Genomic DNA, 25,164 nt, shown 5'->3' on the forward strand with positions numbered 1-25,164 from the left:
GTATTAATATGCCAATGAAGGAACAATCTAGAAATGATTAGCATGTTTCAATAGAAAATAATTAATTGTGGTATGATAGAAGGCTGCAAATATAGCAATTTATGGCTGCGACTTACAGTTACATTCATTAGAGTTCAAGTAGTAGCCAATTTTTAGGGCTGATGCTAGTACTGATGTTAGGGAGTCAAAAATTCTGGTATCGATGTATCTTCCGGTATACTCTAATGTGGTTATCAGACAGTTCACAGGAAATGTAATAATCATAAATCAGATTCATTGTAAAGTATCAGCCAACCGATATATCGGTCAGGCTCTAATTTTTATTCAGGATTATTTTCAGAATTAATCGATTTATTTTTTTTGTCCATAAAAATAATGACTCTTCATCTATTCTCATAAATGACAAAGAAAAGCAGCAAACCCTTACATTTAAGAAGGTGGAACCAACAAATGTTTGTATTTATTACTTGACTATTCGTTGCAGTTTTGTACTACTACCGTATACTATCCTATACTGTCCCATCCAGTTGGTTAATCATTATTGCATTCACCTGCTGTCCCAGATATCACTCTGTCCCTGGTTAGATGGCTACAATGAAACCAGGCATTTCTTTCAATAAACTAATTCAACAATCAATCATTGGAGCTCTACTGCAAAACTTTATTGTTAATAAAGTTTTAGACTCAAAATATATCCAGTATCTGCTCGTAATGTGTGCTCCAGATCAGCTTGGTCCCATTATAATTTAAGACATCTCTGTTTAAACCAGCTTTACCAAACAAAAGTACAATCCATTTAAACGAGCAGTCAATCCCATCATGAAATCATCTCTTATTACAGAATAGATGTTTGCTGTGGAGTTGCATTACACTGGTCGGTCATGACGACTCAAGAGGCAACTTGAGTCTGTGGGAGGAAAATTTTAATGTGTTTTCCGGCAGGAAGGCGCTGTGTCTCTGATGGAGTGAGGAGCGGGGACACATGGGATTATCTGTGCTAGTAATACTCAACATTGAGCACAGCAGGACCTCCCCTCCAGAAACCCAGAAAGCAAACACCCACATTAATTCTACCAGCGGTGCCTTACAAACATAGAAATTGTTCTCGTCTTACCAGATAAAATGTTAAGAATAGTCCTGATTAATGAAACATTGTGAAAATATCCACCTATTCCATATCTAATGATGTGTGACTAATCAGAATGCAGGAAGTGAACTAGATCGGAGCAGTGAGACAGAACACAGACCAAAATGTCGGAGCTGAATCAACAAACAAATTATCTGGAGCTCTGTACACATGTACACATCAGTTTGGCACGTGTAGGGACAATGCCCGGCCGGAGTGGACCAGTGTAGTTGGATTTGGCTTGAAAAAGCTAACAGACTAGAGAGCCATGTGGAGGGAAAACCGAGCAGGCTGCCATACTGAGAGCACCTGCAGCTGGGAGGGGAGTGCCTGGATGGATGAATGAACGACAGAAAAAAGCATACTGCTGAACGTAACAACATGTTTTCTTTAGTTGATAATAAGCAGCTGTGCTCTGATTCACCCACAGAAAACAGCAGGGGCTCCGCTCGTGTTACCTGATTTCAAGCCTCTCTGGCAGAGTAACAGTTTCTGTCATGATGAATGATATTTAAGTGGCCCTGGGCGATAAAAGTGCATTCTCCAAGGTCACAAACGTGCCGTGCCAGCTTGCTTCAAAGCCAGATCTGAACCAATCAGCATATGGTGAGCCCTAACACTGACCTGCAGCCCTACAGATGATGATGAGGCACCTGATTTGGGGGGGGGGGGGGGGGTGATGATGTTCCATTCATTAAATCTCAGTTAACATTTATGGTAAAGGCAGAGCCATCACCAAAACACACCCGTGCCTGCCAATAGGATGTAGTCACCCGCCTTGCTCAATGTTAGATGGAAATCGGCCATGTATACAATGAGCATGAAAAAAAAAAACAGGTAGTAAAATAGGTAGTACGCTGTGAATGGGCTGCTACCTGAGAGCATATGAAGAGGAGAGGAAGCAGTAGGTGAGTGTGATGTACTAATTACTGTAACGACAACAGCGCGGTAATAAAAAGGGCTACAACTAACACAATTAATCCTCGTTCTTTGTAATTATTCAAGTAATCGCGCATGCATTCGAATAAACGCTCGCGTCCGTCGGCTGCACGCAAGTGTGCACCCCCCCAAGGGCTTACCTTGCACCCGAACATGAGCGAAAGGGTCCGGTTGCTGCAGATGACCTTACACTGGCACATGACCGGCGAGAGACACTTTAAATTCCTGACAGGCAGAGACATCAGTCCAGAGCCTCACACCAGGCAGGCAGACAGACAGCACAGACCACAAGCTCGTCGGTCCGCCGCCACTCACTCTCTCTCAGCCACGGTACACTCACAGAGAGGGAGGGAGGAGGGGGGTCGGTCGGGTCGGTGGTGCCGGCTAACAGGCGCGCTGCCCGGCTGAAACGTGACGGCACTCGGGTCCACTAGACGTGTTTTTTGTGCGACCTCAGATCATGCATGTCTGTCTGTCACGTTTAAAGCGTCCGTCTGTCGCTGGCCAATGCCATGTTTGTCCAACACTGGCACTCATGATTTGCACTAGTCTCTCTCTCTCTCTCTCTCTCTCTCTCTCCCCCCCCCCCCCCCTTTGATTGGCCGTAAAGCTTGTACTCAACGCGCAGCTGGAAATCATAAAGGAAAGGAAGCGGTGAAGAGACTGAATAGGGGAGATCTGCTTTATCAGTTATTGCCCAAAGGCTGCAGCATGAAAATAATATTGGTAGTAATATTATAGTTAAAGCACACACACGCGCAGCAGTGAGTGGAAGCTGAGAAATATGAAATGGCCACACATCAAACCGCCTGCTTCCACCACCACCACCACCACATGTTTCAGTGTGATTACCGCGCCCCCTGTTGGACATCCAGAAGAAGTGCCGGAGGAGCTGTCCAAGGTGCCGAAATGTTTCGAACCAGTGGACGCACGCTTGGTGGCTGCTAAATGTCCTCCTCACTCACCTGCTCGCTGTTTGAGCCGAAAGAAACTGTGTGAGTGTCAACACTCCTCAACACAACACAAGAAGTAATTGCCCGAGTGTTTGTCTCTATTATGTTGCAGCATTTTACAACAATTTGACCCTGACAGTTCTATGCAGGCAGCTCAGGTAAATACACAGCCACTCCTCATACTTATTGTACAGAAGATGCTACAAGAGTTATGGCGACGATGGAGTGTTTAAACGTTAGCTGAGTGGAATGTGATATATTTCTCTGAAAGTACACAGTTTAAAGTCAAGTGTTAAGCTTTTGTTTTTAATCAGTTTCATTGATTAAAGCAGTGGCAATAGTTATTTAAAACAGACAGTGTTGAGTGGAAAATTGATTGTTCACTCATAGAGTTGCTGTGGCCATCTGTTGGCTGCAAGCTATTAGTTTGCTCAGCTATTAGTGTGTAAAAGCAACTTCCATGCTAGATAATGTGTATGTAAACAGTAGGAATAGACTGATGGTCAGCCTGGCTGATTAATGGGGCAATTTTCTGATTATTGGTTTCCTTTTTTTTTTTTTTTTCCCCTCGTTCTTCAAACGCTAATAAAATAGATTAATTTAGAAATGTGCCACTTTGGCTCTGACGCAGCTGCCTCTCTCTGTCTGTAGTCATCGCTCTGTGGTCTGTGGTCCCATCTGATTGGTCACACGTCACAAGTAATAGCCTATCAACACTGAATAATCTGAATCTGCAAAGTAACTAGTCACCAAAATACGACCATGTGTGGGAGTATCCGTATCCATAAGGTTGATGTAGGTGTGTGTAGATATGTGCCTGTGTTTTTTTAAAAGGTCTAAGTACATGCAGTACGTGTATGCATATGTATGTAGGTATGGCTGTATGTATATGTCAAGTACGTACAGATTTGTGTCATCTTACTCATACCTTATAATGCGATCCTGAAAGTTATAAGAAACTACAATGGGAATTTGTTTTTCTTCTTTTTTCTCCCCTTTGTTGTCTTTCCTAAAATACATTGTATTCAGTTATTGTAGATGAATGGAGATTTAGCCCTTTGACCTAATCAAATACATTTTGTAGAGTGGAAGTATAAAGGAGCAGAAAATGGAAAAACTGAAGTGAAGTGCCTCAAAATTGCACTTAAGTGCAGTACTTGAGTAAATTGTAGGTAATTACATTCCTCCACTGGTTATTCTAAAATTTGACACTATGATTTTTATTTTTACGGCACATGTCGGTTTCAAATATCAAGTATTGGTCTCCTTGATAAACAATAATCAGTATTAGTACTGGCCCTATCAATTTTCCTACAAACTATTTGGGGTTACTAATCTTTGGAAGTAAAAAAATGAAAAGATATGTTAATGGAATTAATAAACGACTGATGTGAATATAAAGCCTCATATTTATTATCCAATATTTGAATAACCAATAAAGAGAGTTTAGAAAAGCAGTAATTGAAAAGAAAAGGTACTGCTTTATACAGCAACATCAATAACGGCTAACCTTTCTTTCGTACCATACCTTCATTATGTCTTTACATATTTCTCAAGATGAATGTCTCCTGTGGTTCTCATTTGTGTTCTGTTCATCTCCACCCCTGTGTGTGAGATTGTGCTGACATGCTGAGCCCACAGGGTGGAGCGAGAGAACCAGGTAGGCTAGATTTAAATATTGTGCATTCATCTCAGGACCGACTGCGGCGCAGGGCTCAACGCTCCCGGGTGACGTCAGCGTTAAATCGAACACACAGGCCCTTCCAAATACACCAGTGTAGTTTTTTTTCCTTCCTCTTAAGAATCCAATCACCCTGCCAGAGAGTAGGGGATATCCTGGGAAATCTGCAATGTGCTAAAGACATCAGCAGGATTATCACGGGCCTTCAGAGTGGGGTCATGAATTTCAACACAGTGTGAAGTAGACTAGTGTCACTTTAGAAGGAGGAATAGTCTTCGGACCAGAGAAGGCTGTGTATAAATCTACAGATCAATACAGCCATTGTAAAAACATGTAAGAAAGCACCCTGTGCAGTAATGTGATATAATCTATACTGCTAGACAGCCCTGAATCTTGTTCACGTAATATTTGAGCTATTGCGTGCGTGTGTGTATGTGTTTCAGTGTGTGGGCACAGCCTGGCTCACATTCTTCTTTTAGTACTCTAAAAGTATGACGTTGTTTCTTTTTACAGTTGGCCTAACTTCATACTTTGACTCTTGTCTCTGATCACCTAAGAGCGCCAAGAAGACCTTTTAAACCCACTTATAAGAATGTTGCTCTCTTAAAAAATGAAACTCTGTCCTTGAATGCAGCAGCGAATGTGTTTTAACAAGGAACCGGCATTGACTGTACACTGAAAAAAAACGATGAGTAACAGACTTGCAGTAGGCCGCCTCTTCAAAAATCACACATGGGTGGTTTCACACATTTTTCCTCGAGTCTTTAAATTATATCTACTGAGTCTCTCTGTTTGTTCCCCCCACATCCAACTCCACTCTGACAGTACCTCACTGAGCACCTGATAGAAGTTCCTTTGGGCTTGAAAGTAGGATCCATCAGAAATAGCATCATTCAATCAACAGCTTGCTTTAATTTAAGTGGCTTTCAAAAAGAGGATTCACCCTTTATAAAATAATGGAATAAAGAAAAGAACGTTTTGTAAAAGAAAAAACAGTGAAGTAACTTAAATATTGAGTCGCCATTCAAATTTTCGAGAAAGTGTTTTATGAAAAATAACAACTTTCATCTTTTTGCTACAGTAATTACTATATGTACATCATTTATCATTTGTAGTCATTTGGTTCTGCTTTTACTTAAAGAAGACCTATTATGCTTTTTCATTTTTCCAGTGTTTTATGTACAGTATGTTCTTGTGTATATATAAAAGAAAATGAAAGTTAAAAAGGTCAATGTCATCATCAACAGACTCTCCTCACTCCCACAGAAAACACTGCTCCGGAAACACCTCGTCAGTAGACCTGCCTTCAAGTCTGTGACCTTGTGACGTCACACTGCATCACCATGTCACACATTTGTATAATGTAATGCTTGGTGGCTAGTATGGCATGTAAGAATTAATCCATCACAGCCGCTGTGTGTGTTAACGGTGCTGGCTCAGGCGTGTGTGAGCTGACCAATCAGAGCACACCCCAGGATGGGGGGCCTTAAAGAGGCAGGAGCTAAAACAGAGCGTTTAGACAAAGGGGGCATACAGAGCTGCAGGAGTGGATGGAAAACCGATGTCTTATTTGAGCACTAAAGCATGAAAATCTATTCTAGTAAAATTACAAAACAAAATTATGAATGTGAAAATGAGCATAATATGTACCCATGTACCCATAAATGCAGACATAGAAAACCCTTTCATTTCTCAGTCCACTGAGCTATGACAAGCATTTAGAATAGCAGGAGGGAAGCCATGTCAGCTCAGGCATGACTATGTAACCATGCCATTCACAGAAATGTCATTGAAAGGTTGTTTTTTTTTATATATGTATATATATATATATTTTTGGCATCTAGCACTTTATCATACTATATGCAACCCTTACAACAATGTCACATGTGAAACTTGCCTTTTCACACGTAAAAATCACAATAGTATATTTTCCACATGTGGACTAAAATTTCAACATATTATTGTTTTTTTCACATTTTCACGTGAATTGGATACGTTCATATGCAGTTTCCTCATGTGGAAACAGATATTATTCTAGACTGGAAATGTGCACTTCTTTATGTACTGAGGCAGATTTCAAGCAGCATTTTCAGGCTGGCTATACATTAAGATGGATGTGACAGTAATGCCCTCTATAATCATCATAGATATATACAGTATAATTTCCATGGTGATCTATACTGTAAGTGGCTTCCCCCTTCCACTACAGTGTTATGTAAGTGTGGGAGTCACATGGAAACCTGAACTGTGGTGTACCAGTGTTGAGTGTAGCATTAACATCCTAATGCTGCATTGTGCGTGCGTGTGTCTGTGTGTGTGTGTGTGTGAGAGAGAGAGAGAGAGAGAGAGAGAGAGAGAGAGAGACCCAAAAGAGCTGAAGTGTTTCCATGACAACATCTGCAGAGGGTGGCAGATCCCTAACAAACAGTCCACTTGCCAGGAGCTTCCTGGTCACCATATCTATAAGGTGACTGCTTCTGTCATGGTAGATTGTGTACAGAAAAGCAGATGCTTACATACCACTGTTTTCTCAAATGTAGAAAATATAAAGGAGTGCTGGGCCTCTAAAAGCAAGCTGCTAGGGCTGATGTTATTCACCAGTGGTTGTTACAGCAGCTCACTGTGACCACCAGAAATTGCCAAATACATTGTGTGGGTTGAGCCAGATGTCATACTTTACATTTTCTTATCCTGTGGTTGAGAAAAAAACACAAACCATTGATGGTTTATCTTTACATAATAGATAAAGGAAGAAATTACAAAAGGCCCAACACTGAAGATTTCATAATTGACTGTACACAAACTGCAGTATGTGATTCAGAGTCATAGAAATTCATTCATGCTAGAAGGGATTGTACATTTTCTTTATCACTATGTGATTTACAACATATTTTTGTCAGACTAGCCATTCTTTATTGAACTCTGAACTCAAGTAGAAATGAATAATAAGATCACTCCCAAACGATGCCATGCCTAAGTGGATCAAAAGTGGATTAGCTTGTTGCAATGCAAAAAAAGTTCCCCATCTTTAGTCATGCATCAAACATTATTTAGTGTCAAACACAAAATGTATGTAGTTACTGCATTTCAGAAATGTTTGTTACTACCTTCATCGAGCATTTTACCAAGAAAAGTCTAGTGGAGTGCAGTTTGGAAGCATATTTATAGGTTTCCTGTAAAAACTGGCAGCTAGGGAGGGACTTACCAGTTACTTTAGCAACAAGTACATCTATCTGTCAAGAGTTGAGGCAGAGCCGCTGGAGGACATGAGATGGTAAAATCAGAATTTTGCCATAAAGTTCTACCCATAGAACTAGTCCTGATAGAAATGATAAAATAACAGGCAAAGCAGTGTTAGACTGACCCTGTGTCATTTGAGGACAGTGCTATTTGCTTTACGGACACACTCTTTCTCTAAACAATTGACGTATGAATATGACTGTGATGTTTAAATTATATGTCTTCACCCTATAATCTGCACAGCACATTCAAGCTTCCCACTGAATGGTCTCCCTTATTTCAAGCTTCTGTGCCCTTTAGCTACAACCAGGTAAGCCCACGCTGTGTTGGTAGGCAAACCTGCAGAGAGCAACATTTTTACAGAGATTGTATTCATTGCCATTTATAACTACTGCCACATAAAGAAAGTGGGGTATCTAAATTTATGTAAATGGTGTGAGGATCAAATGCAGATCACTCTCGCACGACGAGCCTCCAGTCTTTAGCCTTCTATTACCTCCAGCACTCAGCAGCTTTGACACTGAAATAGTTGAACTAAAGTGCAAACACAACTGGGAATCTCCTGAGGCTCTGAGACTGCCTCAGCTCGACTGACTAGGAAAACACCCAAGGTGAGAATTATAGTATTCACACCTACACAGAACCTGCTATATTTGATTTCTCTCAGCTTGGATATCTGATTTCACCTGTTTGTACGAGCTAATATTAGAGTGTCAAACGAGGCATGGTTGGCTAAATATTTGTTGTAAGACACAGGGGAATGTTAGCAACAAAGTAATACTAAAGTTGGTCCTTATGATCAACCTTAAAACCTAAGTTGAACAGGGATTCATTCTTCCAAAACTATGTTACACCCAAAACCTTTGGCCAGGAAACCCCATGAACTTCTTGGGGTTGATAGTGTTTAACCATTAAATTACTTCAGTACTGAAATCCCCTGTTTGCAGATAGGGCATATCACTATATCTGTCCACTGCGGTCCAGTGAAGGATGAGCTGATGCTTTTTTTCTGAAACCTCCTTTTCCTTTTTCACATCCATATTAAACTGCTGAAATCGCTCATTTAAGCTTACAGGACTAGCATTGATGATGGAACGCCATTCCATGACAATGAACAGGAGCTTCTCGTTGCCATGCAACCAGTAGCCTTCTTTAAGTAGTCATTCCTAGCCTGATAGATGCTTGTTAAGGGGGCGAAGTTTAACACAGAAGCTGAGAAGTGTTTCAAATACAGGCTATTGAAAATGAAAACATTAAAATGGACCATGGATGATTGAAATATAATGCATTAAATATATCTCACATTTGGGGGCGTGAACACGCAGTTAGCAGGGTCCTCCCTTTTTTGCTGCTATGCATGGTGATCACCCCTGTATGCTCATGCAGTGACGTTGAAACAAGGGAGAGGTTTGCTAACTGCAAATCAGTCAAGAAGTTAGCTAAAACAACGACAGCACTTATAGCAGCTTTAATGTAAGCAGGCTGATCAGTGATCTATGGAGCTCTTATTAGACTTCACAAAGTGCCTCACAAAGCAGGACCAAATGATACAACCATAATCAGGGAAGCAATGACTCTAATGTATAAAAGACAATGAATGGTATAATTCATATCTCATCAAAAATGTTGAATTAAATTTATATACAGCTCTTTAGACTGTCAAAAGATAACACAATGAGTGAAATTGGTGAACAACCCAGAAAACAATGCTTACTCTTAAGGTTATATCTCTCACCTTAAGTTTGATGTCCATCTCATCATTTCACCCTCAAATATATTTTGACAACTGTTTGTAAGCATATTCCCATCACACAGTCCGCCTGTATGAACACCAGTGTATGTGTGGGAAAAGTCTTACGTGTGGTTTTTCTGCGTACACAAATATGTCCCCTGGATCCTTGTGTTAGAGCCTTGGCTCACCTTGGTTGCAGGTGAAACAGCAGCACTCAGAGTTTGCTCTACAGGCACACTGTAACATTTCACATCTGATATTCCTGCTTCTGTCTCTTGCAAAACCATCCAGCTGTGTAAATTTAACATGCCAGAATGGAGTCATAACCGACGGTGATGACTCGGAGCAATGCATTATGCATGAAGTATGGTGTGCATGATACACCTTAAACCCACTTCAAAAGCCCAAAGAAGAAGAAATAAAATCGATTAGCCCTGGGATGCACTTGTTTCTCTGCTTCTGCTATCTGCAGACATGCTTGGAGACACTTAATAAATGGTTCAATTGCGCTCTTGGGGATAATTATCTGCACTACCCTCAAATGGGATGAGAACATCTACACCATAATCATGAAAGCCTAACAGATGATCTTCTTCCTGTGACAAGCGAGTGAATGTCTCACACCAACTACTGCTCTAATTCTGTACAGCCATCACCTCACTTCCTCCATCACAGTGTGCTTCTGCTGTGCCTCCTCCCACACTCAAGACAACAGCAGTGTGCTGTCCTCAGTACTGAGACGATCCTCTGCCAGCTGTCCTCCATCCAACACTTATACATGTATGATGTGAAAAAAATGTGGATGCCAAGGACTGTGGACTCCATCTTCAAAATCTGTCTATTGAAAACCAGAACCACCCACGAGCTAAAGAGCTTTCTCCAAGCTAAAGCCTGTGCCTCAGATCATGTCTAACCTTGGAACATGCTAACCAGTGACTGGCTGTGCTGTGTATGCCGTATTGTATTGTACATTCACTGTACAATACAACATTTGACTTCACTTCTCTAAGTACTTCATTTTGTGTACTATGTTCAGCTTATTTCATGTCTAACTAGCTCAGCGTCAAATCAAAACAACTGGAATAAACAGTACTCGAATTGTGTTCATTTAAATTCCAAGTCTCAATGGTTTCTCTGGTTAAATGAATTCAGTGGACAGCACAATTGAATAAACAAAAAGAAAATAAAGGTTCAAATACCACTATCTTTTATCAGGCTTCAGGCTACCATTGGTGTTAGCTTCTCTGTCAGGCTAACATTAATTTAAGTCATAGTACTGCGATTCTCATATTGTTCCCCATCCTCAGTGTCATTACATTACAGACCTAAGATCAGTGGTGCTGAAGTTTTTGGCAGTTATTTTGAATTTAGGACAGAGTCTATGCCATCCTAACTTTGTCCCCTAAATACAGTTAGGAAACATGTTTCTGTAATTCCAAAAATCCTAAATGTCACAACCAAACTGAGATAAGGTAGGATTGCAGCATGGTAGTGTAATAGGTAGCACTGTTGCCTTACTGGTAGAAGTTCCTGGGTTTAACTCCCAGCTAGGGCAAGGCTTTTCTGTGCCCATATTGTCCCTGTGCTTGCATGCTCCAGTTTCCCCCAGCATCAAAAACATGTATCTTAGGTTAATTCTCCGGGAAGTGTCCTTGACCAAGGCTCTGGATTCGAGCTGGAGTTGGTCCCTTGGTGCCACATGTTGGCTGCCCACTGCTCCTCAGGGATGGCTTAACAAGTTTCACTACATTTCACACTACTTCTGTTTCAAACTTAGGAAGAAGGGAGGGACTTTCTCCACGTTGTTTCTCTCCAGTATTATTGCTTCATTGATGAAGGCAAGATGAAGATGAAGCACTATGTGCTGGAGCAGAGTTGTGTGACGTGTTTTAATTGTGATGGGTTTGCATTGAAGCTCTAACTGGCCCGCACCTCGCTGTGTGTGCTCTCTCAAATTTAGAAATTGCCTCACACTTCTAAGGGAGTAAAAGCATTTTTTTTTATTTTGGAGCCACCTCTGATGAAATGTGAGAGAGAGGCTCAGACCACCACTGATGGGTTTGGCACGGCATACACCAAGCACAGCGGGCTACCAGTCTGGTCAGCCACGGCAAAGCTTCTAGCCAAGATGATAAAAACAGAGCCACCAGGTGCCAACAGGTAGAGATGACTGGCAATACTTATTCAGTTGAATCAACTGAGTAAATGTTTCTGTAACACAACACTGTTTTTATACAGCCAACAAAATGTTATGTATCTTTTGCTGTTGTGACAGCTCAACATAACTAGCAAAGCTGACAGCAGTAAACATTGTGTTTCATTATTGGTCTTCACATGCCTACTGGCACGTACAGGTTCTTTTGACAGAAAAACACTAATTTCTCTCGTAGTCTAGGTTTTTAATGCATAGCATGGACCATTAGAATACACTGAACTGGGCACTTGAACACTGCCTGGGTAGCACTAACTTAAGAGTAGTAATTAACAGCTTACCATAATTACCCAGCGTGCTAACTAGTAAGCAATGCCTGGTTGATTATAAAAGAGGATGAGAGCCCCACAATAAATGCATTGCCTCATTTTAAACTGGCACTATGTTTTTTCTTAAATTTCATTTCATACATTTCATCAGATCTGATGAATCCCACGTCATGTCAAAGGTTTGACTGTTTTCAAGCTCAATTTAACCCCTTGCAAATGTTCCAAATGACCTCCGCAGAAGCCTGATTGGTTATAATACCATCAGTCCATTCTATTGGCTGATCAGGTGGGGAGTTAGAGAGAGACTTAAATCTGTCCTCTCATCACCATCCCTTTAAGCTAAATGGTGAAAGGATAGACCCATCAACCAATCACATGGCCCATGAAACCTCGTTATAATGCTGTACAGGGCAATAAAAAGAAAGATGTTGAAACATTGCTTACAGTCGGCTCCTCGTAAGGAAAAATGGCAAATAAAAACAGGGGGCTTAAATACAGTGCAATTAAATTTATTTTATAGGAGAGTATATAATGTCACACACCTTAACTGACTGACTGAAAGGTTTAATTATTTTGTCGCTACTATGTGCAGCCAAGTAATATAATGTTCAAGATATAAAGCTAATATCTCTGATTCTGACCTTTCTCACAAGAATATTGGAGGATCATGTTGCCGTAATAGCTGTTTTAATCACTGAGGTTAAACTCTATGCCAGGGGTTTTAAATCCACATTAGGTCAACTGTGTAAGAGCTGTGGAACTATGTTTCCTTAGTCCTCCAAATTTAGGGGGACCAAATGTACAAATTTAACTAAATGCATCATTTGTGGTTGAAAGTCATTCACAGTAAATATCTGGTTCAGGTTTATGACCCACAGACCTCAACGCACTCTCGGTGTCTCCGCTGGTGGTGCTGCTCTGACAGTCCTGGATTGCAGCCATCTTTATTTCTTGCTTGTATTGGGTGTTTTGCCCTCACTGTGATCCTCGGCAAATTAAACACATTGTGAGTTGAACTTGACTTCAGGTGACCGACTCGGCCAGTCGAGAGCATTACACTGTTTGGTCTTCCCTGCTGTGGTTGTGTGTTGAGGATCGTTCTCCTGCCGATGACCCATTGTTCGAGAAGTTCTGATGCATTCCTTTGGATCCGAGCACTTTCTCCTTCCGCCATGACATCACCTCCGCAGTGTTTGACAGATGAGGTATGCCTTGGATTATGAGCTGGCTCTATTTTTTCACACTTTGATCTTTCCATCACTCTGGCACAGGTTGATCTTTGTCTCGTCTGTCCAAAACACTTTGATCCAGATTTCTGCAGCTTTCCTGGAGCACTTGATGCAAACTGTAACCTGGCCTTTTCTGAGGGCTGCATCCTGTGGCGAACCTGTTGAGGTTATACTGGTATAGTCTTGTCTTGACGGTTATCTCTGACACATATATACGCCTACACTGAGGAGAGTCTTCTTGATCTGTTGGACAGCTTTAAGGGAGCTTTCCTTCAAACTTCTGTGATTCTTCTGTCATCCACCACACTGGTCTTTTCTTATCCAGTAGGAGTTTTCAACTTTCTCGTTGCGCTACAGAGCTGTTTTAACTATGCGTGGGTCTTTGTATTTTTAATATGTGTGCATGCATTATGATGCATCCTTCCAATGATGGCACACATTTCCTGATCTACAGGTGGCGGCTGTGTTGCACCAACATAGACGGGAAAGAAGAAGACTGCTAGTAAATATGCTTATTTAAAAAGTGTTTTATGAGGAAGGAAATGCATTTGACAAGTGTGCTAGATGTCATTGATGTACAAAATGTGAACATAACTTTTGTTAAATGTTTTGGCTACAACTCTGATTTATTCTGGCTTTTTTTTTTCTGCCTCATGTTGTTCTTCTTCACTGACACTGACTGAAATCTTTGGTCTTCATGTTGACAGACAATAGCAGACAAAAATTGCTTGTTAGCTGCATCTGACATGAAAACACAAATACCCTTAAATTAAAAGTCAGAGAACTTTAACTTCCATCTTTGTTTCATTTTAAAATCCAGCAGGCTGGTCCACAGAGGCAAAACTACAACAAAGTGTCAATGTCCTATAAATTACTGACTGCATTGTATATTCCAATCATGCAGTCACCAAAAATAATGATTCTCCTCCGTCAGAGCCACTTACTGTATAAATCTGTTGCACAATGAACCGCGAGATAATAAACATTGCATAGCTTTGTTAGACCACACACACACACACACACACACACACACACACACACACACACACACACTTCTTTCTGGCAGTGGAGCTGCATTAAGTGGCATCTTGGTCATCTTGGCCACAACAGTCAACCAGGCCAGTACAAGCTCATCATGTCTGCTTGGCTAATTAAGGCTGGAGGAGCTCCGGACTTCTCTCGCCTGCTCACTGTTTTCATTCTCACAAACACAAACAACTGCATATATATTTATATATATATATATATATATATATATATATATATATATATATATATATATATATATATATATATATATATATATATGTATATATATATATACATATACACTGTATTTCACATATTGGAGCTGGATTAAAAAAGAAAACCTTCTCTATAACCCTAATCTCTATCCCTCATGTTGATCCTAAGCCTTTAACCCTCAAAATGAAATGACCTCTCTCAAAGTGACGAGCGTAATTTTGCTGTCAACTGGAGGATTTTCCTAATCTTAGACCACTGGGCTCGTGTCCTAATGTCCTTACAAGGATAAATATGAATTTTATATTTAAACATATATAGACAAAACCCATCCAGGCATAGATCAACACCACTGCGTACGTGAATCTATGACGTTCTAATCAACAAGTCTGCTTGAGTTTGACTCCCCCTGCGTGTCTAAACATGCTCACTGGCACATACACACCCACATGTGCCAGGCCACATTCATACGTAATACCCAAAGTGCGTGAATTAACCTACCTAGGAGAGCCCATGTACAAGGAGAGCATAAAAATTTCCTCACACACATATTCTATGACAGTAGAGGAGGATGCAAGCATGTTCGATGCAATATGCACAGATGTAGATGCAGACCCCCCCTAAGCCTGCCAGAGCGACTAGCAGACTTTGAGCTAACATGCAAAACAGAGGCAGCAACAGAGAGATGGAAGGAGAGAAGAACGACACGAACAGAGAGGTGAATTTACCTACCACACACGGGCAGAGAGAAGGGAGCTTAGTGCGGCCCTTCATGAGCGAGAGACAGAGGAAAAACAGCCTCCCAGACACCCGCAGTAGAGGAGGAGAGGGATGGGGAGAAAGAGAGAGAGAGAGATGGGAGGCTGGGGAAGGGTAAGGGGAAATAAAAAAGAGGGAGGGGGAGAGAGGGGAGGGGAAGGGGGGGGTGTCGTAGCAGACGAGGAGAGGGAGTTTTCCTGGAAGCCAGAGTTGTTGGTGTTGGATATATCTTGACGTTAAAGGCAAGGGTCTGAACAGAGAGGACTGGCAGCCTGCTCCAGCCGTGACTCATAAAATATGTTTGTCACTGCTGGTGAGTGAGGGAGGGGAGAGGAGGAAGACGTAGAGACAGAGAGTCAACCTTATATATTATTTTTCTGCTCCCTTTTATGAAATAAACAGAACAATATGTGTCCGTCCATGTCGCTCACTGCTCCCTCTCTGACATACCGTCCATCACACACACACACACACACACACACACACGTTACTGTACGTAGCACACACGTCAAGTAAAGGCTTAATATTAAGATGATTTAAAATAAGTAACAGTTTGACACAGATATCTCTGTTATGCAATCATTACATAATTACATATTTATCCCTCTCCACTAGTGTTTTTACCGTTGCCAGTGTTCAAATTCACGTCACATCTGTCTTGACCTACACATTCTCTCACTTGGAGAACTGTGAGTATAAAGCATTGTTTGTTGACGATGCTCCATAATGATCCTGTCAGTGCAGGTTCTGGAAACTTAACTAAAACGATGGCTTGTCAAACATTTGTTGGCTCTAGCTTTGCACACGTGAGGTTTTGCTTTCTTTCTCATTTTCCAATTCTAAATTGCGCAGCCAAACAGGTAATTTGACTTTGTTGTGGGCTCCGGAAACTTATGCCAGGAATTCTTCACTTTCTTGTGATTTTCTATTGATGAAACATTTGAAGAAATGTTTAAAACAAATAGCAACACTTTGAACACAGTGACTGATTGTTCATTAGAAAGGCCTTTGGGAAAGGGAACCTGAATTTCTTTAAACAGCATAACAATGGAAACGATTTCTGGTCCATTTTACATTTTTACACAACTGTTTTAACAGTTGTAGTTGTTTTTAGTTGTATGAGCAAATCCTGAGTCCCTTTTAAATTATATTCAGATGTTGTTTTATCATCTGTAGTATTGTATAAATGTTGTCTTTTCCTGGTTTTGAAGGCTTCAGTACAGTAAAGTGGTGAAATTTTCTGTACTTACCAGACTGTTCTCTACTTGTTCTAATACTTTACCCACTTAACTACCATATTCATACTACTGAGACGTATTTGGTCAAAAATATCATGGTAGATGATTTTCTCACCCAGTTCTAGAATTTATGAAGTGTTTTTGAGGAAATTTCAAAAAATTGAGATATATATTGTGTATCATGACATAACCTAAAAATACCATGATATTATTTTAAGGCCATCTTAATCTAATTTAGGGACGGTGAATTGGGCTAGTGCGCCTCCTCTGTGTATCCATCAAACGGTATCAAAGGTTAAGTAGTCAACATTAATTAGTCAGACTGCACTCTGTATGTTTGAAGTTCATATTTCATGTCATTTTTATTTATATTTTTTTTACATATAATGCACCTTCATAATGTGTCAGATAGTATCTTTATACAGCCTCCTGTACTTTACCACTTCAGTTCAGCCCGACACAGTCGTATCAATAAAACAATTAAAGCATCAGGTGTTACAATCGGTGTAAATGGTTTAATATGGAAATGGGAATATTTATTTCTCAAAAAACATCCCAGTGCTCTATTAATGTATATGCTGTTTCTCTAGATGTACACTACAGTTTCTAATCTTGGAGTTGATAAAAACCACTTCAACTAGTGTGTGTCTAGATTATTTTCAACCATTCAGAAATTCTTTTAATTCAAACTACAATCATCAAGGGTTACTATATCAGACAGCTATCAATTAAGATAGAGTTCCTGTATGAAGACAATTATACTTACATTGCTATGATGACAATTTCTGTATCCTCAACACAAGGCCACATAATTCTCTTTCTACAATTCGAGATTAGGCATTTATTACATGTTTTCATGGTAACTCTTTAACCAAAGGAGCTGAATCACTCCTCTGTGTCGCATGCTCCTGCAGCAAAACAAAATAGTCCCTGATTAGACGGTGAAAGTTGATTTGCCCATGAAATGATTCAGAAGCTTTCTAGTACACTATCTTCACTAGTGTTAGCCTAGTGATGCTTGATCAGCCGTCATTCGGTCACACCACTTATTAAATCAATGTTGTCAGCATTTTGACACCTAATATAATTCTGCGTCCACTCTGATCCATGCAGTGGCTTAATCTGCATCATAATGGGTGTATTTGTTCCTGCTCCTGCCTTCTCAGGCCCCGTTACTTTCTGCTACATGGCTGTATTAAGGGTTGAGCGAGGGAATAAACAGAGTCAATGCACCATGACCCCATTGGGCTGTTTTACAGTGGACTGCTGTCGGGTGATGGATGGGTTATGACACCTACGGAGGTTAGGCCCGAAGCCCTCTGGACCCCAGCGACACACTGAGCTGCGGCTTCTGCATCAGCCTCGCTGTCTGTGACTAAAGACAACTGGAGCACGTCGTGACATTTCCATCTGGAATGAAGCTCGCGTTGTTAGAGCAGTTGTCAAACGCTGTGTAACCCGTGGATTCAGCCGCATAAGACCCAACATTAATTTTCTATTCTCCGCATTCATGAGCATTCTCTGCCGCCGCCTACACAGAGGTCATCCTCCTACCTGGATACTGTGGGCTTCACATTATCAACACCCTTCAATGGCAGGGCTCTCTCTCTCTCTCTCTCTCTCTCTCGCTCTCTCTCTCTCGCTCTCTCTCTCTCGCTCTCTCGCTCTCTCTCTTTCTCTCTCTACCTCCCTTCCTCCTTTCATCTCTATTCTCTCCATGATGATGATACCCCTGCCATGTTGTCATGGCAACAATCGGGCCCTGATTGCTTGGTTGCTAGGCAACTGACATCACCTATAAGGGGAACATGAAGATACGGAGCCAGAGACAAACAAATCACACAAAATATGTGCGCTTGTACATGACTGTGTTGAGTGCGAGCGTGTGTTTGGGTTTGAACTCTCACTGTGTCATTAGCTCATGTCATGTTTTTCATTCTGATGTTTTTTGGGGATTTTTTTTTATACTGTGCTAAAGCCACACATGTTGGCAGCAAGGTGTATTATCAGAGTTAGAAAGCATGTAATTCAAGTATGACTGGTACTCGGAGGCAGTTATTTTGCCAAATGGGGAGGTTAAAAACCTCTGAATCCATGACCTGAATTTCAGATGAGAACATTACAAAGGTCTGTGACAAGATACTGCTTGTGAATAGCTGATGTATGGTCCAGCAGTTTCCTATTAAATATTAGGAAAAACACAAGGCCTCGACCTCAGTGGAGGCAGGCCGCGTTTGTACTCTGGGACTCAGGTTGCATAACGCTGAGCATCCAGTATGGACACAAGCAGCTCAAATTTGACGACATACCTGAGCCGGATTGTCATGGACTCCCGTGCTGTAGTTTACCAACGTGCCACAAGGTGTCATTGTGTGCTATATTGAAAAACATCATCACAGCACTGAAAGAAAATCTGATCCCATTTGCAAGGCTAATGCAAGTTCTATTCATATCGATGATATCAGCACTACCATCCTTCTCATTCTTGTTTCTGTCATTTTTTCTTCTACCTTCCTCTTTTTCGTCACGCCCCGGTTCCACTCCCCACACACACAAGTGCCATACATTGTCAAACACGCTCTAATTACATAACATAAGATAGTTAGATGACTTTTAACTAAATTGATTACAGTGTAGTTTTATTACAGAGGTCCTGGTGAGGAGCTGACCCTCCTTGACCTACCTAATGAGGCCCACAGGACCTCTTCTGTTGAATCTACCCACATGTTTAGATTAACATCACCATCATCGCCACTGATTTAGTTATTTCTCAGTCATATGTGCTGAATTACCATCACAATTTGTCGTTTTTCTTGTCCAGTCAATGCATACAACAGTGTAGCACAGCCATCGGCAGCAGTCCCTCCTCCTTGTCCACCCTAGCAGGGCTCATGTTTCGCCATTAGCCTTCTCGCTCAATGTGAGATGACAAAGTCTCCAGTCCAAACAACCTATGATGGATCAAATCTGTCACCTGTCATATGGACAATTTCAGGACGGACAGCGATGCTGACAGCCAAAACACTGAAATTAAACAGCACAGCCTGTAAAGCAGGCTGGTGGACAGGAAGTGGGCTGTTTTTTGTTTTAATAAATCAAGACCAAAATAAAAGATTTGATTACATTTCATTAATGTCAAAGCGACAACGGGATGATCAATCCGTAGCACCATAGATAAGGGTTTTAAATGAAAGCTCAATGAAAGCCTGTTCATTCAACAGAATGAAATTAGCCTTTTTATTTGAATAGATAGAAAGATATATTCAAACTAAACAGCAAATAAAATACTGACTGAGCCTGTGGCCTCTTTACATTGGACCGTCCTGAAACATCCTTAACATTTAAACATCCAAGGTAAGATTCAAAAGAAACGATAAGGCATTGCTCATCCTCTCTGTGGTAAAAACTGTGGAGTCGAGGGAAGCGAAACACTGCCTGAAGAGTGGAGCACAGATTGTGTTGTGTGCTTTTGACAAAGACAAGCTCTTAGCAGCCTCCTTGCTGGCTAAGGCTCCTGGTGGGGGTGGTGGGCATTATAGAGTAGTTGAGAGACTAGAGGTTAGCATTACAGTGGCATTGTATTAGCGTAGTTTAGTTGAAACAGTGCGGCTGATGAGCGTGTATGTTAAAAAAATACAGGCAGTGATTCGATGTTCTCAAGACCGTATTTATCTGAGATAAAATGATTCGATCTGCAACAACACCATTCCCCAATTACAGCAGCATGGATTTAGCATCAAGCAGCACAGCCAGTCTCTCCTCCTCTTTAATTAAACCTGACAAGTTTTCTAAGACGTGAACCTCGGACTCGAGCAAAGGTTGCAGTTAACAATCCACGGTGCAGAAGCCACTTTGTGCGAGGAGCAGGAAGCCCCGCAGTTTGTGCGAGGTTCTGTCTGATCATGTAGGTGTGTGTGGCTTTCTTTCGGGAAAGCGGTGGATTGTGTGGGTGAGTGCTGCAATATGTACTTAAAGATGAAACAAAACCGTAGCTGAACGGGTGAAATTTGCAATACATTTCTTCACGAGCATCACGAGTACACGATGCCATTCGAATTTAGGGAGAAAAAGGGAGAAAAGAACATCTGTATAGAATTACTCCCATCCCCTCCATTCTGCTTTCTGTCTTTTTTTCTTTTTTTTTTGTACCGGACAATAGAGATGCTCTGCGCTGTGCAGTCATGGCATCAGTCTTGCACCGGGGCAAGCCCTGCTCCTTCGCTCACTGTGCCCTGGGACCAACTTGGCAGGATCAGTGTCTCTGTGGCTGCATACAAAGGCCTCATGGAAGCCCGTGCCCTTGAGCGGAGATCATATTAGCTCTCCACTGGATCACTAATCCTTACCCACAGCACACTGCACTGTATGTTACAAACTCGTGCAGACACACATCGCGGGGTATGGGTGAATGGACACTTGTTAAGATGAGCAGAATTGCGGACGAGCTGAGTGGATACTGAGGAGGCTCTGTTAGATTTGTGAGCGGAGGGTTTTTAGCTTAACTCCATTTTGGAGACTCTGTGGACAAGAGCAGGATGCAGCAGCCATAAGCTCCTCATCCTTGTATGCACACACGCATAAATATTCAAATATATTGAACCATAAGAACAGCTGGCAGCGCAGAAAAAGAAATTACAAATGTGAGTGTTCAGACCCATCCCCTGCAAGAGGATGTTCATGTTGGAGCACGAAGCCATACATGAAGCCGGTAATGTGCACACAGAGCTGCTGACTTTGACTACATCTTGTCAAATGTATAATTTATTTGAAGGAGCACTAACTAGGGAAGCCTCGAAAGTGCTGAAGAGGAGGGCAGAAGGTAAGCTAGCGAGTAGGGAGCAGGAAAGGGTAGAGTAAGTAGAAGGTGGGGGAGGAGGTAAAGGGAGATAAAGGGAGGAGGAAGCTGGAAGAGAGGACTGAGTTAGGGATTACAGAGGTGAAGGAGGCAGGGAGGACAAAAAAAAAAATGTGGAATTGGAAATGTGAGAGCAGAGAAGTGGAACGAGGGTGACAACAGGGAGAGGAGTGATAATCAAAGGAGTGTAAGACAAGCAAAGCAGGAGGAAGGCAGTAAGAGCGAGCAGAAACATAAAGTGTGTCCTCCTTTCCTCGCAGGGGAGACACATGCGTGATTCTTCACCCCCAATCATTTTCCATTACACATCACGATTGCAATAAGATAAGTTGCTTTCAGAGCTGAAAATCCCTTTTTACTGTGTGCACCATCTTTGTTCTCGCCTCTCAAACATCAAACATCATCCTTCTCTGACTCAGTGCCATACAGGGAGGGAGAGTCAAAGGTATTGTCAGCCTCGCAAACCAAATATAAATCCTGTGACGTCGCCTCGAGCTGATATGCCCTAATATTCTAAATGTTATGTAATGACACTTCTGTATGATGCGCTGCTATCATATGTTGCAATTTGTTATTTATTTTAGTCTGAGATTTGAGTGTAGGAAGAAAAAAAATTACATAAGCCATTGAAATGCTCAGGAGGAAAAAGTATCTGCTACTTGGTAGGAAGTGAAAGTGTTCCTGGCTCATCTCTTTTACAGTCTTTACACCAGCATTAGTGCGTGTATGCAAGTCTTTTAGTCTGATAAAAATATGTGATTCCTTTCCCGTCGCCATAGTTTAGCTTTCTTTTTCTGGGTATGTATCATTGGACATTACAAACATGCCGGAAGACGGGAGCAGTAGAAAGCACCATGTAAGCCAGTGACAACGTACATAGGTCAGATTAGTTAAGTAGTGCTGCTTCACAAATGCAGTTTTATAAAAAAAAATGCTCTTTCGATCCAAGGGCATTTCATGAAAGCAAAACACAGAGAATGGACTTGTACTTTGCTTTTTGATCAATAACCAAGAAAATACCAAGGCACACTGCTTTGCAAAAGTATTAGCGCTAAGCCCAACCTGTAACCCTGACCTCTGTTTCTTTAGCACCATTTTATATCTTTTATATCAGTCCCCTTGTCAAACTCAACGGCGACTCTAGGCGGATGGATGGTGTCCACCCAGGTCTTATACTGCATTTCTATCACCACCGATCGGAGCTGGAGCCGATAAATACCTGGTACTACTGCAGCGTCATTTGACCGAGGAATACATACCGATTGTCCCCTTTCCAATTTGACGCAAAAGCCAAGTGTTAGTGGGTGTTTGGTTGTTTTTGGCTTTTGTTTAGCGTTTAAGTGCTTTTTTTTTTTTTTTTTTTTTTTTTTTTAATCAATTAGAGAAAACAGTGAGCTGTTCAAGGTGGCATTAGTGCAGCCTATACTGTTTTCCAGCCTTGAGGATATCACTTGATAATTTCTTTGAGTGTTTTCAGAGTAAGTCTCCTCTCAAAGCTTCTCTTTTTAAACGATTGATGCCAACACATGGTACAGACAAAACATTATGTTCCACATAACATGTCTCTGAGGAATTTTGGAGGCTTTTGTAGCTCGAAGCAATCAGGCGTATTATCAAAGAGGCTCCAATGTTGGAGATTGCCAGTATTAGATAGATGTGTAAAGATAATACTGGTTGTGTAAAAGAAAAAGAAATACTTAAAAAACTACTATTCAAATAAAAATGATGATAACTTTCTCTTTAGTACAAAGGAACTGGCTGTAAGTGATTTCTTTTTTTTTATTTAATCACAGAATTGCAATAATTCTTCCTCCATCGCTCTCAAAATAGGTCCAATTATTATATTTCATTGGATATTCAGGGTTTCAGTGGCCGATCAGTCTGATAGACAGCTGTGAGGAGCTTGTATTACAATGCAAGGTATTGCCCAGGCTGCTACTCTTCAAACTAAAGGCAGCATTGAGCAGCACATTGGTGTTTAAGTTCAACCCGGCGTGTTATCAGATATTTGTCACTCACTGGCTTACTGTGGCTTCACCCACACAGCAAAACTTCGTGCACAGACCTGCATGAGGAAGCAACATTGTTCACATAACCTGCTCTACAGTATGTGGGTGTCTCCCAGGGAACAGCTCGCCCAGGGAGCTGCTCACCCATCATCTGCTACATGATGGCAAGCCACAGTCCTCACCTGCAATGCAGCCAGCCTCCATTAATGTTTAATCACACATTTAAAGGGAAACACCAAGGTTTTTGACCAGTCAAGTTAGATTTGTCCAGTTTTTTGTCCAGATTATTTTGACAGATTATATGATGTGATGTGATTCAGGATTAGCAGGAATCACCACTCTTGCATCACAATCTTCGTTATCACTGAAAAAACTTAAATTGTGATGATTTGTGGGGGTCTTTACCAAACAAACATGTTGTCTTACATCTGTAGAACAAGACTTGTATGCCAGAGCATCTGAGAGCTACAGTACTTCACTATAAAGCTGTAAAGACATTTGACCATTATCATAAAAATTGCAGTTTCTCGTGATTTGAATATTGCCATTTTGTGATTTCAGTTATATTGCAATAATTGTAAAGGCATATTTAAATCACTTAAAGCTGATGTGAGCAATATATTTTTATTAAAAGAAGTGCTTAATAGCTCTATCGTCCAACAGTAATCAGTGTCGTAGAGTGGTCAGAAACCCACGGCCCTCCATTACTGCTCATGCAGTAAATGTTCTGGTATCCCTGCTCACTTTATCTAATCAGGACAGAGAACTCCATTAAGAGGTGGTCCTGTATATAGAGCAGGGTCCTCCTGTTTGCTGCTATGTCTGGCAATTACCCCTGTGCTTTCATGTGGTGATGGGATTGCTAATTGTAAAACAAACAGGAAGTTAGCTGAAGCAACGACAGTGCTCATAGCTGCTTTAATATTTTTGGAAAACCAAAAGTTTAGTTAATTTCTATCCAAGTGTGTTTGAAGTCACATGTAAGCAAAGCAATGCACATGCAACTGAACGTCTCATTGGTTGATCATGTACTCGCCAACCGGCCATTATATTATATTATTATAACTTTCCCTTTTATAAACTGACCATCTGTCTCACAATCTCTTGGCAATTGCCGTGTTCTCTCTGCCAGCTTTACAGTAAGTCTTTTCTCACTTTCACAGCGATGCATGAACAAGTTTGGTGAAATATCCACTGTTACCAACCGTGGCCTTTCACTTACACTGTCTTTTTTGCCGTCTTAAGTAACTCAGTGAGTCACACTCAGGACAAATAAGAAGCATGAGGGGCTGATGTTCAAAGAGAGGTACCTTGACATTTTCATTTTGGAGTTTGTTACACTGCGTCGTGATGGGAAACAACAACAGGCTTTGTAGAACCAACAGGCACTTATCAGTTTTTATTTTTTGTCTATAAATATATTGAATGTTCTTAAAATTGAACCTCTAAAGGGTGAAAATCCGTCTCCCTGCTCATCCGTCTGCATCTACCTCCTATCTACGTTTAACTGACCAATAATCTCAGTTGCCAAGGAAACTGAGAGCTTGATAAGCAAATGAATGTAATGTGCCACAGTTAAACACAAATTTATGTAATACATCTGAAAGGACCAGCTGCACTCGATTCTCCTCTACTCACGCTGAGTCCGAGTTTAATTTCCAAATATGATCTCCACCTTCA

General features: G+C 41.2%; 2 protein-coding genes across 9 annotated transcripts in view; one reads left to right on the forward strand and one right to left on the reverse strand.

The window, feature by feature from the left end:
• The window catches only part of dlg4a (discs, large homolog 4a (Drosophila)), a 77,723-nt gene that overhangs the window by 51,061 nt on the left and 1,498 nt on the right, over positions 1-25,164 (reverse strand). The window contains exon 1 of one of the 8 annotated variants that reach the window (XM_030437692.1): positions 15,356-15,634. The exons of 1 other annotated variant lie outside the window; for it this stretch is intronic. In XM_030437692.1, the coding sequence (XP_030293552.1) occupies positions 15,356-15,397 (42 nt within the window). In that variant the 5' untranslated portion in view covers positions 15,398-15,634. Of the gene's footprint in view, positions 1-2,205; positions 2,594-15,355; positions 15,635-25,164 lie in introns of those variants that run through there. 6 more of the 8 variants (XM_030437688.1, XM_030437686.1, XM_030437689.1 and 3 more) reach the window with 6 other exon arrangements.
• Positions 1-25,164, forward strand: part of zbtb20 (zinc finger and BTB domain containing 20) — a 117,366-nt gene that overhangs the window by 41,358 nt on the left and 50,844 nt on the right. The gene's annotated exons all lie outside the window — the stretch shown is intronic.

Source organism: Sparus aurata, chromosome 13 (assembly GCF_900880675.1).
Source record: "Sparus aurata chromosome 13, fSpaAur1.1, whole genome shotgun sequence".
NCBI lineage: Eukaryota > Metazoa > Chordata > Actinopteri > Spariformes > Sparidae > Sparus > Sparus aurata.